This window comes from Peromyscus leucopus, chromosome 1 (genome assembly GCF_004664715.2).
Source record: "Peromyscus leucopus breed LL Stock chromosome 1, UCI_PerLeu_2.1, whole genome shotgun sequence".
Classification (NCBI taxonomy): Eukaryota; Metazoa; Chordata; class Mammalia; order Rodentia; family Cricetidae; genus Peromyscus; species Peromyscus leucopus.
In genome coordinates this window covers 160626979-160643338 of record NC_051063.1, presented here as the reverse complement: position 1 = coordinate 160643338, position 16360 = coordinate 160626979, and the positions used below count along the sequence as shown (strand labels likewise).

The 16360-nt window shown below is 55.9% G+C and overlaps 1 protein-coding gene across 5 annotated transcripts; it reads left to right on the top strand.

The window, feature by feature from the left end:
• Positions 1-352: 352 nt before the first annotated feature.
• Positions 353-15686, top strand: Slc7a10 (solute carrier family 7 member 10). 5 transcript variants are annotated; one of them, XM_037199422.1, is made up of 11 exons: positions 353-658; positions 9837-9875; positions 11873-12024; positions 12233-12358; positions 12430-12583; positions 13253-13376; positions 13455-13558; positions 13854-13950; positions 14190-14339; positions 14893-15070; positions 15316-15686. In XM_037199422.1, the coding sequence occupies exons 1-11, from the start codon at positions 375-377 to the stop codon at positions 15447-15449; spliced, it is 1542 nt and encodes a 513-aa protein (XP_037055317.1). In that variant the 5' UTR covers positions 353-374; the 3' UTR covers positions 15450-15686. The 5 variants fall into 5 exon arrangements, with proteins under 5 accessions (XP_037055317.1, XP_037055318.1, XP_028733609.1 ...); XM_028877776.2 differs by having other exon boundaries at positions 361-658; positions 9837-10041; XM_037199423.1 differs by lacking the exon at positions 9837-9875.
• The last annotated feature ends 674 nt before the right edge of the window (positions 15687-16360 follow it).

Sequence of the window (16360 nt, the reverse complement as noted above, 5' to 3'; positions counted from 1 at the left end):
ATTTCATCTGTGCTATGCCCACCCTTCCTTCACTAATGTGGCAGGAGGGATTTAGAAAGTGCATGTCGTGGCATGCAGCAGCCCCCACCCCGCGTGCCTTGCATAGACTCCTTGAGGGCAGGGACAATCCGGTCTTTGAGCTTTGCTCCCCCACCTCACCCAAGACTGGCTGTAGCCCCTTCGTTCCCTCAACTAGGAAGTCCTTCCTAACTCTGATCCAAGTCCCTTTCTGTCTCCCCAGGCTAGGGTTGGGGGGAAAGGGGAGTTTCCTTTAAGGGCGGTGGGGGAGGGGGCTGCCGGCGGGCCCTCCTTCCGTCCCTCCCTGGATCCAGCCGCTCTGGGGGCCCCCGGGGGCCCGGGCCCCGTGCCAGCGCATGCGCCCGCCTGTGGGCGCTGTCCCGGGCTGCGAGGGCCGCGAGCGCACCAACAGACGGACCGACCGACGGACTGGCGGCGGGCCGGACGGACGGGGTAGCGCAGGGAGCTGGGATGAGGCGGGACAGCGACATGACAGGCCACATACAGCAGCCCGGCGGGCGCGGGAACCCCGGCCCTGCGCCCTCGCCTTCCCCGGGCCCTGGACCCGGCCCGGGCACCTCGGAGCGGGTGGCGCTCAAGAAAGAGATCGGGCTGGTGAGCGCCTGCACCATCATCATCGGTGAGCGGGGCGCGCACAGGGTGGAAGGCTCTTGGGGACCCCCTTGGTGTTCCTCCCTCACAAGGACCCTAAGACCCCAGGGGCAAAGAACCCCTTTGAGCACCTGCTGCTGTAGCTGAGGGTACACTTGACCCTATTCGGAACGGATCTGGCATAGTAGACACAGATCCTCTGGCTCCTGCCTCCCCAACCTCTCTGGAAATTTGTGTCCGTAAGTGGCTCGGCAGCGGTGGGGGGTGGGGAGGGGGCGCTCTCCTTGTTGCAACCTCCCCTGGCCTTCACTTCTCTGTGGGCTTTGTCAAGACAATTAACCCTATTCCCATCTGGGAAATAATGACTGGGGCTGCTTTCAGTGGCAAGTTCTCGACTGCAGGGCAGGCCGTCTGCATCCCTACTGTGTGCGGGGCGGGGTTCAAGTGCCAGAGCAATGAAGCCGTCTGTTCTTGGAAAGCAGGAAAGACTGTGGGTAAATGGCCAGATAGAGCCTAAACCGGGGGGAAATGGCCTCCGAGCCATCCTTCCCGGCCGCTGTGGCGACAGAACCCAGGGAGAGGCAGTGGTGTGGCCAGCCATGAGCAGACCAAGCCTCCGGGAGAGCTCCCATTCAGTCCTGGGACCTGAGGGGGTGCCCCTGTGGCCTGGTGGCCTCTGAGGGCGTGCTCTCATGGCCTGGCTCTCCTGTTCTCTCTACAGATGGGGCTTTCTGGGTAGGAAGAACACTCAGAGACAAGGACAGTGGTGGTAGCCCCCCCCCCACCCAACCCTCCACACCTCTGTCCCTTGACTCCTGGAGAACTGGGCGAACCCTCTTGGGAGGGACCTTTTCTGTCCCCCTGTGCCCAGGGGTTGAGGGTCTAAAAGATCAATAATTGGGGCCTTGACTGTCCTCTTCCCGGCAGTGGGAGCTGCAGTCCCAGCATTGCCCTTCTGCCCTTTGACCCCTGAAGATGGAGAAAGGCTGAGGGCTCATTGGGGCAGGCAGGGGTCTTCACCTCTTCCTGCTTCCTGCCCCTCCATGAGAAACTCCAGCTGGAGAGATGTAGTGTCTCTTGGATACCCACCGCACTCATACCCAGAGTCACCCAGCTCCGGACAGTTCCATCATCTTGCCCTCTAGAATGGTCCTGGTGATACCCAAGGAATCCCTGCCTGGCTGCCTAATAATTGGAAGGGTTGAGGCGGGGGCTTGGCCAGAGAGTACTGGTTAGAGCTTTGCCTCCAGCCAACACCCTTTGCAGGGGCTGCACTCCCCACAAAAAGGGAAGCCTGGGTGTCCACGGTGTACTAGGAGTCAAGAGGCTGCCCACGTGTGGGGCTTGCCAGAGAGGTTCAGAGAGAGACAAAACCTGGCGTCCACATAGTGCACATTACCCCTGTTACTATCCTATCCTCAAGGAAGTCCGAGGCTGCCCACGTGTGGGGCTTGCCAGAGAGGTTCAGAGAGAGACAAAACCTGGCGTCACATAGTGCACATTACCCCGTTACTATCCTATCCTCAAGGAAGTCCGAGGCTGCCAGGGCTCCAGCCCTCTAGAAGAGGGCGATGGTGGCCGTGTGGGGACTAGAAGAGGCAAGCTCCGCCATCTTGTTCCTTCTTCAGCACAGGCTTGGGAGGAGCCTGGTTCTGGCCCGCCAGCTCCCTTCACCTTTCAGCCTGTTCTTGCTTCATGGCTCCCCCTTGGCCTCCAGAAGCTGAAAGCTGAGGAGGGTGAAAGTCAGCTGGGCTAACCAAGTATGCTAGATGTGGGAACAACACGCAAATGATCCTCTCCGGCCGTGGGCCAGGCTCATGGAGCACCAAAGAGTTCCCGCCAAGACACTGGACCAGGCAGTGGAGAAACCAGAGGAGGAGGCCAGATCTGCACCCCCTGATGCCCCAGGGGTCCCCTTCCTTTCATACAAGGCCCTGGGGCTACTTCCCCCACAACACGACTCCCAGTCCAGGGTGCACCTGCTTCTTCTCCATTCCTAACTCGGGAAGCTCGGTCAAAGTCAGAAGTCTCCACAGCCATAGTTTAACACACAAATCTGGAAAAAGTCACCCTTGTCTGGGAGCGGTTAGCTGTTACTCACTGGATATTTCCAAAACGGTCATTGATTCTGTATTCATTCCTCAGTACATCATCAGCCTCATCCCAGGCGGAGAAGTGAGGCTTTTGGGAATGGGAGATATGGACGATGGGCTGTAGAGAGGATGAGACTGCACCTCGACTGTAGGACAGTGCTCACAGCCAAAAAGCCAAACAAACCTGGAGAGGACGAGGCAGGAAGGGAACAGCCAGCTGGGCCAGGACTGTGCATGACACCGAGGCATCGGATATCTGCTCAAAGTACCACTTCACGTCCACCCTGTGGGACAGCAAGTTTTGCACCCATTACACAGATGGAAAGACTGAGGTTGAGAGTTACATGGCACTGTTCCCAACTGGTGAGCTCAGAATTTGGATTCAAGTCTCCAGTGTCTTTTGTGAGATGGAGGCTTGGCAAAAATGAAGGCCCGACTCAACCCTTTTGATGGGGGACATCTGGGGACTGAGTCAGGTAAACTGAGAACTCCTTCCAATAGGTAGTAACAGAGCCAGGAAAGTCAGCCCTTCCTGTGGCTGTGCACACAGGGTCTCTTATCCTGCCGTGGAGACCTTAGCTACCCCCTCACACGGTCCACACAGCGTGCCCAAGCCCGACAGGCCCAGTCCCTGTGGCTTTGCTGCCCAGGTCACCCATCCTCCTCCTGGGACTCTTCCTTACAGATCCCGAGGATACCCCAGCCCCGCCTACAAACAAGGAAACTGAGCCCTAGGGCTGCAACCTGCTCAAGACCGGATGTCCTTAGGATAGTGTAGGACACCATTGGAAGTCAGGGCAACGGCAGGCGCAAGGCTGAGCGTCTCTTGGCCCCAGAGATACTCATGCACCCATTCAACAGTGCCAGGTGGGTTAGACGTCCAGCAAGGCACAGGGCAGGCTGGTCCCTCTGCGAGGCCTGATGCCCCCGGGGTCAGCGAGCGCACAAAGCAAGCAGCCAGGCGCCCCGTGGCCGTGAGAAGTATTGGGACCAGACGACTGAGGCAGGAAGGGGCGGGTTGTGTTGGGGCAGGGGGGAGTCCGGTAGGGCTTGCTGGTGGGTTGTGAGCTTTAGGAGGTGGGAGCTGGGGCGGGGGTGACCTGAGAAAAGATGGGTGGGAGCTAGCTTCCTGTGGAGGAGAGGCTATGGGGAGAAAGGTTACAGAAGGGAGGCCAGGCGGGAAGCCACGTGGACAGAGGCAATGGTGGCTCCAGATGGGGCAGCGGTGGAGGGCGGAGAGGAAGTTCAGTTCTGGATGTGTCTGTGATAGACTGGGCACGGGGGCAAGAGGGGAGGGTCCAGGGCCACAGAGGTGGTGGCCTGAGCACTTGGGAAGATGTTTTGTCTCTGACTGGTCAGAACAGCTTCAGAAGGATCAGATCCGCAGAAGGGAGAGGAGGTTGGGAGTTCTGTTTGGAGTTACGTGGGAGAGGCTGGCTGGTGGGAAGTCTGTGGCCTAGGCTGAATTTGGTAGGAGGTCCCTGCTCCAGTTATACATTTGGGAGTTGCCATCGGGGCCAGGATGAGATTTCCAAGGGACTGATTATAGAAATAAACAGGGTCAAGGGCCCAGATCTGAGCCCTGGGCACCCAGTGGTTAAAAGTTGGGCTTAAGATGAAGGACCTGCAAAGAATTCCAAGAAATAGGGCATGGAGGTATGCACCTGTCACCCCTGTGCTCCGGAGGATCGTGAGTTCAAGAACAGCCTGGGCTACATATTCAGACTTGGCTCAAACAAACAACAACATAAAATCCCTGGGAAGCCGACATCTCAGGAGCCTGGCTGGGCTGCTGAGTAAGCAGCATGCAGGGACCTGCCACATAACACCATTTAATTGTGGAAGATGTGGGCTGGGGCTGGAGGGTCAGATTTAGGATCTTAGAGTTTGTTAGTGACCGTGACAAGTCTGGGCCTGGAGACTAGGTGCTGGTGAGCATACTGGACTTGATGGGACTGGATTGTGAGGGCCAAACCGGGAGGTCTCCACCTATCTGCCCGTCCTCTCTCCAAAGGAAAGTGGGTTAAGCTGGAGGTGCACGCCGGCTCGTTAGCAACCCAGGGCACGTCCTGGATGTCCCCACCCACTTCCTTAGTATCCTACCAAGACCTCAGTGGGGCCACTGTCACACCACAGAAGGACACACACTTACTAGAAAGGCCTGGGAAGAGAGGGCAGACTTCACCCAGGTCTCAGCAACGTTCTGCATGTCACCTCAGGGTGCTGAGGTCCCTCTGGGAACTGGGTCTCCAGAGGAAAAGCTGTGTGGGGCACAGGGATCTCCTGGGTTTATAAAAATAGTGAGATCCATAAGTACTTCCCTTGGCAATTGATGTGCCAGCCAAGGCATGCCAATTATTAAGGAATCCCTTTACAGCCTTCCTCCAGGGCTATGTGAATGAGGCGGGATCAGATTCTTGGGGCCCAAATGGGTAATCTGGAGAGAGACCTGGGGGTGGCGCTGCTTCAGAAAGTCCGGTGACTAGGGCTGTTCACAACAGCAGGGTACAGGGGGCCTGATCAGGATCGAGATCCTAGACAGGGTGCTTCCTCTCTGACCTAGTCAGATCAGGCCATCTCTCTGCTGACCTCTAGCCCTGGGGCCACACTAGCAGGTGGAGAAACTGAGTCCCAGAAGAAAGCGCTTGCTAGATGTATAATCCTGTATGTGTTTCTAAGGATAGGGATGTTAACAGTGTCAGGACCTCCCTGTCCCTTCTCAATCAGACTGCATGTACACACACACACACACACACACGCACACGCACACGCACACGCACACGCACACGCACACGCACACACACACACACACACACACACACACACACACACGCACTCACGCGCGCATGTTCTCAGGCCATGGGCAAGCAAGCAGCTCATTCTGCAGACTTGACCTCCACAGTCTACCCCTGTGACCTCTGTGGTCTGCAACTGCCTTCCAGAAATAGGTCAGCGAGCACCGTGGCAGCAGCCGCAGGGAACAATGGTCCTTTCTTCATTCCTCCTGGAGGCAAGTAAGCCCCATCAGGCCAAACATCTTAATGTGATAAAACCACCCAGAGAAAGCACAAGGGATGGGGGTGGGGGAGACCTGAGGGTCCTCCCACCTGCCTGCCTGGGAGGAACAACAAGGACCAGAGAACAGTTGTCCCATTGAATGGACAGGAATGTTGAGGCCTCAGGACTCACATCTTTCTGGCTGTCAGTCAGATGCCCATCCAAGCACTCTGTAATATCTTCATCCTATATCTTCATACCTTGGTCCTGTTAGGCCCTCTCCTCTTCCTCCTCCTCCTTTCTTTTCCTCCTCCTTTCCCTCCTTCCTCCTCTTCCTCTTCCTCCTTCTCCAATGCAGAATTCCTCAAGAGCTGGTTTGTACATTGCACATCCTTTCCGTAAGACAGATCTACTGGGTTTGAATGTGGGACCAGAGTTCTTAGTCTACCACTGGTAGAAAACAAAACAAAACAACAACAAAAAAAACCCTCTAAAACAAGATGGATGGATCTTGATCTCAATCTGTGGGTCATGACCCCTTTGACAAACTTCTATCTCCAAAAATATTTATATTACGATTCATAACAGTAGCAAAATTACAGTTATGAAGCAGCAACGAAAATAATTGTATGTTTTGGGGGTCACCACCACATGAGGAACTGTGTTAAAGGGTCACAGCATGAGGAAGGTTGAGGACCACTGCTCTAAAACGTCAGCTCTAGGGACCCTCCCCACATCCATAATCATTCAGGTACTTAGGACCACCCTCCTTAGCCTTGCCCGCAGCATCCCTCCGCCCACCCCCTTGTCACCCAGGCCCACCCCCTTGTGGCTGCCTGCATCCATCCCACCCACACGGTGCCCAGAGCATCCATCAGAGATCATGGTTTCTTTGCCACTTTCAAGCACTGGATCAGGTGCTGCAAGTTGTCCTTGCAGAGCTCTCTGGTCCCCCGGGACCTCCGAGGCACACGAGAGAGGTTCCGGGTGGTAGCCCGAAGCCATGAGTCCAAAACAATGGTGCACCTCCACCCATTCCCAGGCCAGCACCGGGGTCTCAGCCACGTGGCTCAGGGCTAGGGACGCAGCCCTGACCCCGAAGACCCTCTGTGAGGCAGGGCTTCCCCAGGGGCTGTCCACATGTCACCAGACTGAGTTGTGCAGAGCAATGGGGTCTCTACAGGAGGAGGGTGCCTCAGAACCTTGGATGCCCCCAGCTCCACCATCCTCATCTCCTTCCAAGGCCACCCAGCCCCCGCTGGCTTCAGACTTCACTGGCTTTTGGCAAATCCTGTTCCGCCAGGTCCTGAGAACTGCTGCCGGATGGAGCAGACTCAAAGGTTCTTTACAAACCCAACAGCCCACCCAGGCCTTGGGCCCCTCATCTGAGATATGGAAGGTGGCTGCTCCCCAGCTTCCCCAACCCCAGCCCCATTCCCAGAAAGGGGACCAGGGTTATGGCTTACCTCTGGGGACTGAGACACAGGAATTATTCCGTCCTTATCTGGATGCATTTAGGGCTCCTGGGATGTGACCAGAACACCAAGTAGGCGTCGTGGCTGTCCAGACTGGAAATCTGTGTCGGCCGGGGGTGGGGGTGAGGGTGAGGGATGGCAGGGTAGACCTGGAGTGAATGCAGATTGGCAACCACAGCGGTGTCCTCTGCCAGCCCCGCCTGTGGACCTGACAGGTGAGTAAGCAGACTACACACACACACACACACACACACGCAGCCCTACTAGGAGGGGCTGAGCTGATGGCCCCACCAGTGCTACCGTTTTCATACATGTAGCCAGTGACTGGAAGGAAGTCTTTGCTGTGGGCAGGCTCTAGTGCTCACCCTGGGGGTGGACGGGGACTAGAACATCCTGGGGTCTGGACAGGGACCAGTGTGCATCCTGGGGTCTGGACAGGGACCAGTGTGCATCCTGGGGTCTGGACAGGGACTAGTGTGCACCCTGGGGTTTGGACAGGGACGAGTGTGCACCCTGGGGTTTGGAGGGGGACCAGTGTGCACCCTGGGGTTTGGAGGGGGACCAGTGTGCATCCTGGGGTTTGGACAGGGACGAGTGTGCATCCTGGGGTTTGGACAGGGACGAGTGTGCATCCTGGGGTTTGGAGGGGGACCAGTGTGCATCCTGGGGTCTGGACAGGGACTAGTGTGCATCCTGGGGTTTGGAGGGGGACCAGTGTGCATCCTGGGGTCTGGACAGGGACTAGTGTGCATCCTGGGGTTTGGACAGAGACTAGTGTACATCCTAGGGATTAGAGGGGGACCAGTGTGCATCCTGGGGTCTGGACAGGGACTAGTGTGCATCCTGGGGTCTGGACAGGGACTAGTGTGCATCCTGGGGTTTGGACAGGGACTAGTGTGCATCCTGGGGTTTGGACAGGGACTAGTGTGCATCCTAGGGGTTAGAGGGGGACCAGTGTGCATCCTGGGCTTTTCCCCACCGGTGGTTTAGACACAGACTACTGACCCTCTGCTGCCCATTACACAATGTAAAACTAGGGCTTAGAGGCTTTGGGCTCCCCCTCACCTTGCCAGACAGGTCTGTAAAATGGCCTATTGTAAAGGCTCAGAGAACGCAGGCATGGAGCCCTCCTCTGGCTCACAGCTTGGTGTCCTTACTGAGACCTTCACCAGCAGGCTGTGGGGCACCTGCCTTCACTCAGCCCTGGGCCCTATACCGGTGCTCACTGCAGGTGCTGAGGAAACTAACAGATGACCAGTCATCCTGATGCCCCATGAGGCCTCCAGGCATGGGCGTGAAGGATGGTGACTCCTCATTTGTAAGATGGAGACAGAAGTTTCTGTTTGTCGCTGGTGTGGGTGTCTGTGGAGAGCGGCAGGGTCCTGAGGCTTCATGCAAGGGGAAGCTGCTGGGGTTCTGGAAGGGCTGCCTGGTGCAAAGGTCTCGTCCACTCATCCATAGAGTAGGGAACACAACTGTGGGCTCTGGATGTCTGGGAAGGGAGTCTGGTCCACCACTTCCAGGGATGTTCAAAGGTCCACAGAGCAGACTCTGGAATAAGTGGGATTCTCGGCATCCGTTCAATCTCATACTTCTCAGCAGGAAGAGCAGGGTAGGGCCATGTCTGGATATTGTGGGATTCAGTACCTGCAGTGAGCAGGGTGCAGGGCTGAGTGAAGGCAGGTGCCCCACTGTCTGCTGGTGGAGACGCCGGGCTGTGAGCCAGATGAAAGCTCTATGCCTGCCTGCGCTCTCTGAGCCTTTACAATAGGCCATTTTACAGACGGGCCCGGCAAGGCGAGTGGAGAGTGCAAAGCTTCTAAGCCCCAGCTAGGGCCAGCAGTCTGTGTTCAAACTTCAGGCAGGACAAGAATCTCTGTTATGGCCTGTCCCAACCCTGCTGTGTCGGCTGCCGACAGCCTCTAATGCCCATTGCCCTTCCTCACCCCACTGACCCTTGCCCAGCACTTAAACATGTTAATAGTACCAGGTCTTAGGGTGGGTGGGGGTCTGTGTTCATGGCCTGGGTTCTACGTCCCCAAAGGAAAATAGAATAGGAAGAAATCGAGTAAGAGTAAGGCTGCTCTTGGGGCAGCACCTTGGTTCGATCACTACTCTTTAAGATGCCCCGTGAGTCTGGACTCTGGCCAATAGGAGAAGGGCAGGTAGATGAAAGACGGGTCAAGGTCTTGCTGGAGAAGGCCAGCTCTGGCCAGCAGGTAGGAGGGCAACAGATGGCTAGATCTGAGGGCCCGAGCCAGAGCTGTGCCCAGAGTATGTGGATTACAGATCGGTGCCCATTCTCTGCCATTGTTCCGATGGCTGGGACACCTTCCTCTCGCCTGGAGTAGAAGCCAGGGAAGAGGAGAACTCAGGAACCAGTGGCATGGGGAATGGCTGGGCAAGGTGCCATTCCCCATGCCAGAGATAGAGAAAAGCCAATGGTGATCCCAGAATGGGCTTGCCCAGATCCAAGAGGCTCAGTGACAGCCCATGCCTCCAGATCACCTGTCTGCGCTCCCCCTGAGTTTAGTTTTGACGAAGGCTTCCTTCGTCACTGAAGTATCTTGGGCCTCCGACCCCCAGGAAGCCTGAGCCACTGACTGGTCCTCAGTCTGACGGCCCGTGTCTCTCTCCACAGGAAACATCATTGGCTCAGGCATCTTCATCTCACCCAAAGGTGTCCTGGAACACTCGGGCTCCGTGGGTTTGGCCCTCTTCGTCTGGGTCCTGGGTGGGGGCGTGACCGCTCTAGGCTCTCTCTGCTATGCAGAGCTGGGCGTCGCCATCCCCAAGTCCGGTGGGGACTACGCTTATGTCACTGAGATCTTCGGGGGCCTGGCTGGGTGAGTGAAACTCTGGCAGGGCAGGGGATGCGCTCTCTACTGTGGAGTAGGGGTAGATGCAGATGGTGTCTGGGGGTGTCTGGCAGCCTTCCACAGCTAGAGTGGGCAGCACCAATGCCTGCTCCATTTCTCTGGGTTCAGACCCTTGCCCTCTCTGGGCTTCCTTTACCTTGTTATTTTCTCTTACTCGGTCTGGTATTCTGGGACAGTCTTACTATATAACCCACACTGACCTTAAACTCACAATCCTCCTGCATGTACCTCCCCATTGGGATCACAGGCCTGACAGAAAAGGGGCACCCACTTCTGTGTCTCCTTTTAAATGGAATGCCCTTTCCGGTCACTCCCCTTGGGGCGTTGATGGAGGGAGGGATGCTTACTCTCTGAAGCCACTAGAGGATGCTAGCATGCTGGTCAGGAGGGTCTTGATTCTAGTCAAGCTGTCTGCTGTAAGTGGAGAGAGGATGTCCTCCCATGTATTTCACCTGTTTGAGCACACACACACACACACACACACACACACACACTCACACACACGTTGTCCCCAACCTCAAGTTTCTCACAGAGCAGAGCAGAACAACCCCTCAAATGGGATTCAACCTAGAAGACCCTTATTTTGAGGGTATGACAAAGGTCAGTAGCTATGCAGCAGAGAGTGGGGTGCACACCATGTAGGGAAACCCCATTTACACTGCCTTGTTTTTAAAAAAAGGATATGGTTTTTATCAGCCCCCTTAGCAAGGAGAGCATCCTTCCGTGGCTCTGAGAGCATGGTCAGAGAATGGTCTGCCCAGGGAGTCTGTCTGCTGTAGGCAGGGGCTAGGCCAGGTTCATAGCAGGATTGGGGAAGATGGGGGATTGAAATTGCTGTAGTTGTCTAGACAAGTTCAATGAAGATTCTTAAGGTCCCAGCCTACTCCAGGAGGACATGGTAGCCAATGTGTCATGAGGTTCAGGTAGGTGCATCAGGGGTGACACCCACTGTCCCATTTCAAAGGCTCCGGAGACGATGGTCTTAGTAATAGAGAAGGAGTCTTGGGCAGGACTTGTATTATTGTGGAGGTCTGTGGCATGTTGAAGGAGGCCCTCAGTCGGGTCTTGGGTGGAAAGGTCTAGGACCCACAAAAGCAGAAGTCTGTTACTGTGGGTCTGGAGAAAATCCTCAGGGAGAGGGTGAGAGAAAGGGGGACTCCAGGGACTCCACTTCATGGGCAACCGGAATGCAAGAATGAACAGAGGGGATGGACTGTTGATCTGTAATGCCTGAGAAGCCGAGGAGTTGGGTTATGAGAAAGCTGGGGGGGGGGGTGGATTAAAGATGAGGATTGAGAGGCATGTCCCAAGGGACTCTTCACCCTCAACGGTGAGCCGGGAGCTAGCTAACACCATCCCCAAGGGTGCGGGCAGGACCACCTCTCTGGATGAAGGCAGTCCTTGAGCATATTCCTAAGCTGAGAGTCCCAGTCTCCCGCAGGGTACTGCAAAGGTGAGGGTCTTTAATAATAAATAAGGGACATAAATCACTCTTCTTCCAAAGTCAAGGCAGGAACATTGCTCACCATCAACCATCTTAAGCCACAAAGTGCTGAGAGCCCCAGATAATGCTATAGCTTGAGGGCTGGGATTTGCCTGCCTGGGTTCAGGGGGCAGCCTGGGATCAATTTCCAATTGTTCCAATACCCACCTCCCCAGCCTCTGGCAGCCCACCAGCTCTGGGGGGGGGGGGCGGGATCTGGTCCTCCTCTGTCCCAGACCCTCCCATCTGGGCCAGGCAGGTGTGGGTAGGAGGACTGAGGGTGCCCTCTACCATGCTGGCCCTCACTGCTTACAGATTCCTCCTGCTCTGGAGTGCTGTCCTCATCATGTACCCCACCAGCCTGGCTGTCATCTCCATGACCTTCTCCAACTATGTGCTTCAGCCTGTCTTTCCCAACTGTATTCCCCCGGCCACAGCCTCTCGAGTACTCTCCATGGCCTGCCTGAGTGAGTGTCTTTGAGCCTCTGTCCTCAGAGCAGCTGGCTGTCCCACCCCCATGATACTCTCTGGGCACTCCGCTGGGAGGAAGGTGGGGTGGGAACCTCTACGTGCCGTCACCTGTAACATCTACCTCCAGCCCCAGGGTGCTGGCTGCTGAAGAGTCTGTGCCCCTTGTTGTCTGGCCTCAGGTGCCCACACCCCTTTCTTCTCTAGTGCTCCTGACATGGGTGAACAGCTCCAGTGTGCGCTGGGCCACGCGCATCCAGGATATCTTCACCGGCGGGAAGCTGTTGGCACTGGCACTCATCATTGGTGTTGGCTTTGTCCAGATCTTCCAAGGTAGAACCAGGGTGGGAGCATTGGAGAGAATTGGGGGGGGGGTGCTAACCCCTGACATCTGGACTCCCCAGGACACTTTGAAGAGCTGAGGCCCACCAATGCCTTCACGTTCTGGATGACACCGTCCGTGGGTCACCTTGCCCTGGCTTTCCTGCAAGGTTCTTTTGCCTTCAGCGGCTGGAACTTTCTCAACTATGTCACCGAGGAGCTGGTTGACCCTCGCAAGTGAGTGACGCACCTGGACAGGCACTGGTAGGGAAGCAGTGGTCCTCACAGATCTGCTGGTACCCAAGGTTCAGACTGGCCATCCGCTGACCACACTTGCTGCTATGACAACAGGCTCGAAGGAGAGTCCTGAGGCCATGTTCTTCCGGTCTGCAGCTGCAGCTGGGCCCCTCCTGGGACCTTGGAAAGACTTGAATATCATTATGCTGCGGTGTTGGTGATTTACATTTGGTTCAAAATTATCCATATGCACACAACATGGTTCTGAAGGACAGAGCCTGTGATGTTCCTTCTGATGCCCAGCCAGAGGCCTTGGCAGGGACAGTGGCAGCTGAGGGGGCAGGGGTTTGTGGAGAATCCCCAGGGAGACCTCAGACTTGAGGGCTGAGCTCTGAAGGCATTTGAGATTTTCCACGCTGACTTTGGCTATATGCATTTTTTCTTTCTACCCAGACATTAATTAGATCCTGCCCTCAGGGGATGACATGTCCTCATCCCAGTGGCCTCTGTGCCTCATTCTGTGCTCAGACAGGGCTTTGGGGGAAAGGCAGACAGCAATATGTGCCTGTCCCCAGCAGCAATGCCGTTCCCTTTCCTGCCCGAAGCCACGCCCCCTCTCCCAGCGCCGCGTCCCTGGACGGGAACTGACACTGTAATCTCTGTCCCCAGAAACCTGCCTCGCGCCATCTTCATTTCCATCCCGCTGGTCACCTTCGTGTACACGTTCACCAACGTTGCCTACTTCACTGCCATGTCCCCCCAGGAGCTGCTGTCCTCCAACGCAGTGGCCGTGGTGAGTGGGGACCTCAGCCCCCTGCAGCCCCCCCCCAAACCCAGCCTCACGCCTCACCTCTCTTCTGTGCCCATGCAGACCTTCGGTGAGAAGTTGCTGGGCTACTTTTCGTGGGTCATGCCTGTCTCTGTGGCACTGTCTACTTTTGGAGGGATCAATGGCTACCTGTTCACCTCATCCAGGTGACTGGACTGAGGGAGGGGAGAGGATGTATTGGCAAGACTAGGTAGGAACCTTGCTGGGTGCAGGCTGCACTAGGGACCTTGGGAAGGGAAAGCTGAGGCAATGAATTCTCCAGTAACAAATATCTGAACCCAATCCTGAGGTAAAGAAAGTCAGGAGACAGACTACATGAGGAGAGCTGGTAGGGCCAGGAGGGCAGAGGGCAGAGGTCAAAGGTGACAGCTGGGTTCTAGCGCCACAGAGAAGCTCCAACACCAGACTCTGGTCTTTATCCATCTCCCTCCCTGTACCCAGGCTATGCTTCTCTGGAGCCCGAGAGGGACACTTGCCCAGCTTGCTGGCCATGATCCATGTCAGACGCTGTACCCCAATCCCTGCCCTCCTCGTCTGTGTAAGTTTGGGAACCTGATCAGCCAGTGCACATAGCCAGAGACATCTAGCAATGGGTGGTTGTTGTTGTTTTTAAATAATGGCAAAACTCATTCCTGCCTATGGTAGATGAGCCATGGAGGGTGGGAAAGGGCTGGGACTTCCCTGACCTCCTGACCTGAGTGGGAAGGCCCAGAGCAGCCTGCAGGGATGGCCAGAAGCAGGTGGGAGGCCAGCTGTCAGCCCTCGGTCCTCTCCCAGTGCGGGGCCACAGCGGTCATCATGCTCGTGGGTGACACATACACACTCATCAACTATGTGTCCTTCATCAACTACCTCTGCTACGGAGTCACTATCCTGGGCCTGCTCGTGCTGCGCTGGAGGCGGCCAGCACTCCACAGGCCCATCAAGGTGAGGCTGGAAATAACCAGGGCCAAGTTGAGCCTCAGAGGCAGGTGTGGGTGACAACGACCAGGACTACAGCATTTGCAGAGCGCAGGGCTTTCCATGCACTGACATATTCTCTCCTCATAGCCCCAGGAAGCATGTGCTTTTAATATTCCCAGTCCACAGACAGGGACAATGAGACCAAGGTGACATGGACTGCCAATGACAGAGCCTGGCATTCTCATGATCTCACATGAAAGAGTGACAGAAAAGCCCCCATCTGTATATAAATACTGAAGATTGCCTGAAATATGAAGCACCAAAAAATAGTTGAGCTGCAGCCAAATGCAAACGGCAACAGATAGCTCAGCACTCCTCAAATAGACAGCCTCAGCAGTTCAGCCAACTGGTCAACCCAGGAGTTGCTCCCCAGTGCACTGGGCTGCAACCAGAGGGGCCAATGCAGGCCCTGGTTCCCAAGAGATGGAGAGAGTGCCTCTGATCCCCAGGGTGGTTCGGGAAGGAGAGCTAGGGCGATGTCCTTCCCCGGTGCTCCTGTCCATCCTTTCTCTGTTAGGTGAACCTCCTCATTCCTGTTGCGTACTTGGTGTTCTGGGCATTCCTACTGGTCTTCAGCTTCATCTCGGAGCCCATGGTCTGTGGGGTCGGTGTCATCATCATCCTCACTGGGGTCCCCATCTTCTTCCTGGGAGTGTTCTGGAGAAGCAAACCAAAGTGTGTGCACAGACTCACAGGTGAGCCGCCACCATGACTCTTGGGGGGAGGGTGGGCATCTCTTTGATCCCACCCCAGAACAAGGGCCTTCGACCAGCCTGGCTGGTGACAAAGGACCCAGTGACCTCCCTCAAAATCCCTGCTACATGGAGATGTGGCCAGGATCCATCTGCAAAGGAAGCGACTCCCTGCCCAAAGGAGGTGTATGGAGTTAGGGTCATCCCTGTCTCAAAGGATCAACCGTGATCTATCTGTCTGTTCTTAGAGTCCATGACACGCTGGGGCCAGGAGCTGTGTTTCGTGGTTTACCCCCAGGGCTCCCTGGAGGAGGAGGAAAATGGCCCCATGGGCCAGGCCTCCCCATTGCCCATCACGGACAAGCCCTTGAAGACACAATGAGACCTTGTAGAGACTGAAACAGCTGATTCTGTTTACATGTTGTTTATTGAGGAGGGTTTTGTGTTTTGTTTGTTTTAAAAAATTTTTTTTCTGGAAAAAAAAAAAAAGAGAGAGATCCGACCCTTCGAGGCCTATTGTAAGGGACCGGCCACTGGGGTCGGGTCTCCTGCCTTAGCACTGCCCTGCTAGCTTCTCCCAAAAAGCCTGTAAATAAACAGGGCTGGTTGTTGCTGTGCACGAGGGGGTCCGTGGGGCTCAGCATGGCATATCGGTTGCTAGGTAGGAAGGTACTATGGAGGGAGTTTTCTGGCGAGTTTTGCTACTGGAGCCTGAGGCTGGCTCCATGGGGCCCATAGGAGACAGTGAGACTCCACCTGTGACCCTCCATCCCACCTTGAGCTCAGCCACCCAGAATAACCCAGAAATCCCTAGCTGGGGCTATCCTTCCCATCAATCACCAAAGTGAATGCTACCACTTCTGACAGCACAGCGTTGCCCTGGCTTTGGGCTCTGAAGCAGGACAGGATAGATGTTACCATTGTCACTCAGTACCTTAGCTTCTGTATCCTGAGAAACCATAGAATGGCCTCTGTCATGGTCATCCTCTCTCATATTTTCAGTCTTACCATTATGCTTAGGGACTGACCCAGCAGCCAGTGGGCAAAGGGCCCCAGCCTAGCCAGGCCCCTGCTGCCGCCACAGGCATGAGGATAGGACAGCAGCCACTAGCCCATCTCCCCCAGGGGCCCTGTGGGGAAGGATGAATAACGCACTCACCATGAATGAGGTCCAACACCCCCCATGACCTTTTCGGGCCTCAACTACAGCTCCTGGCAGAGTTCTGGGATGGGCAGCTGGTGCCACTGCCGGGTGAATGAACTGAGAAGCCACAGAAAACATTGCGGAAAGCC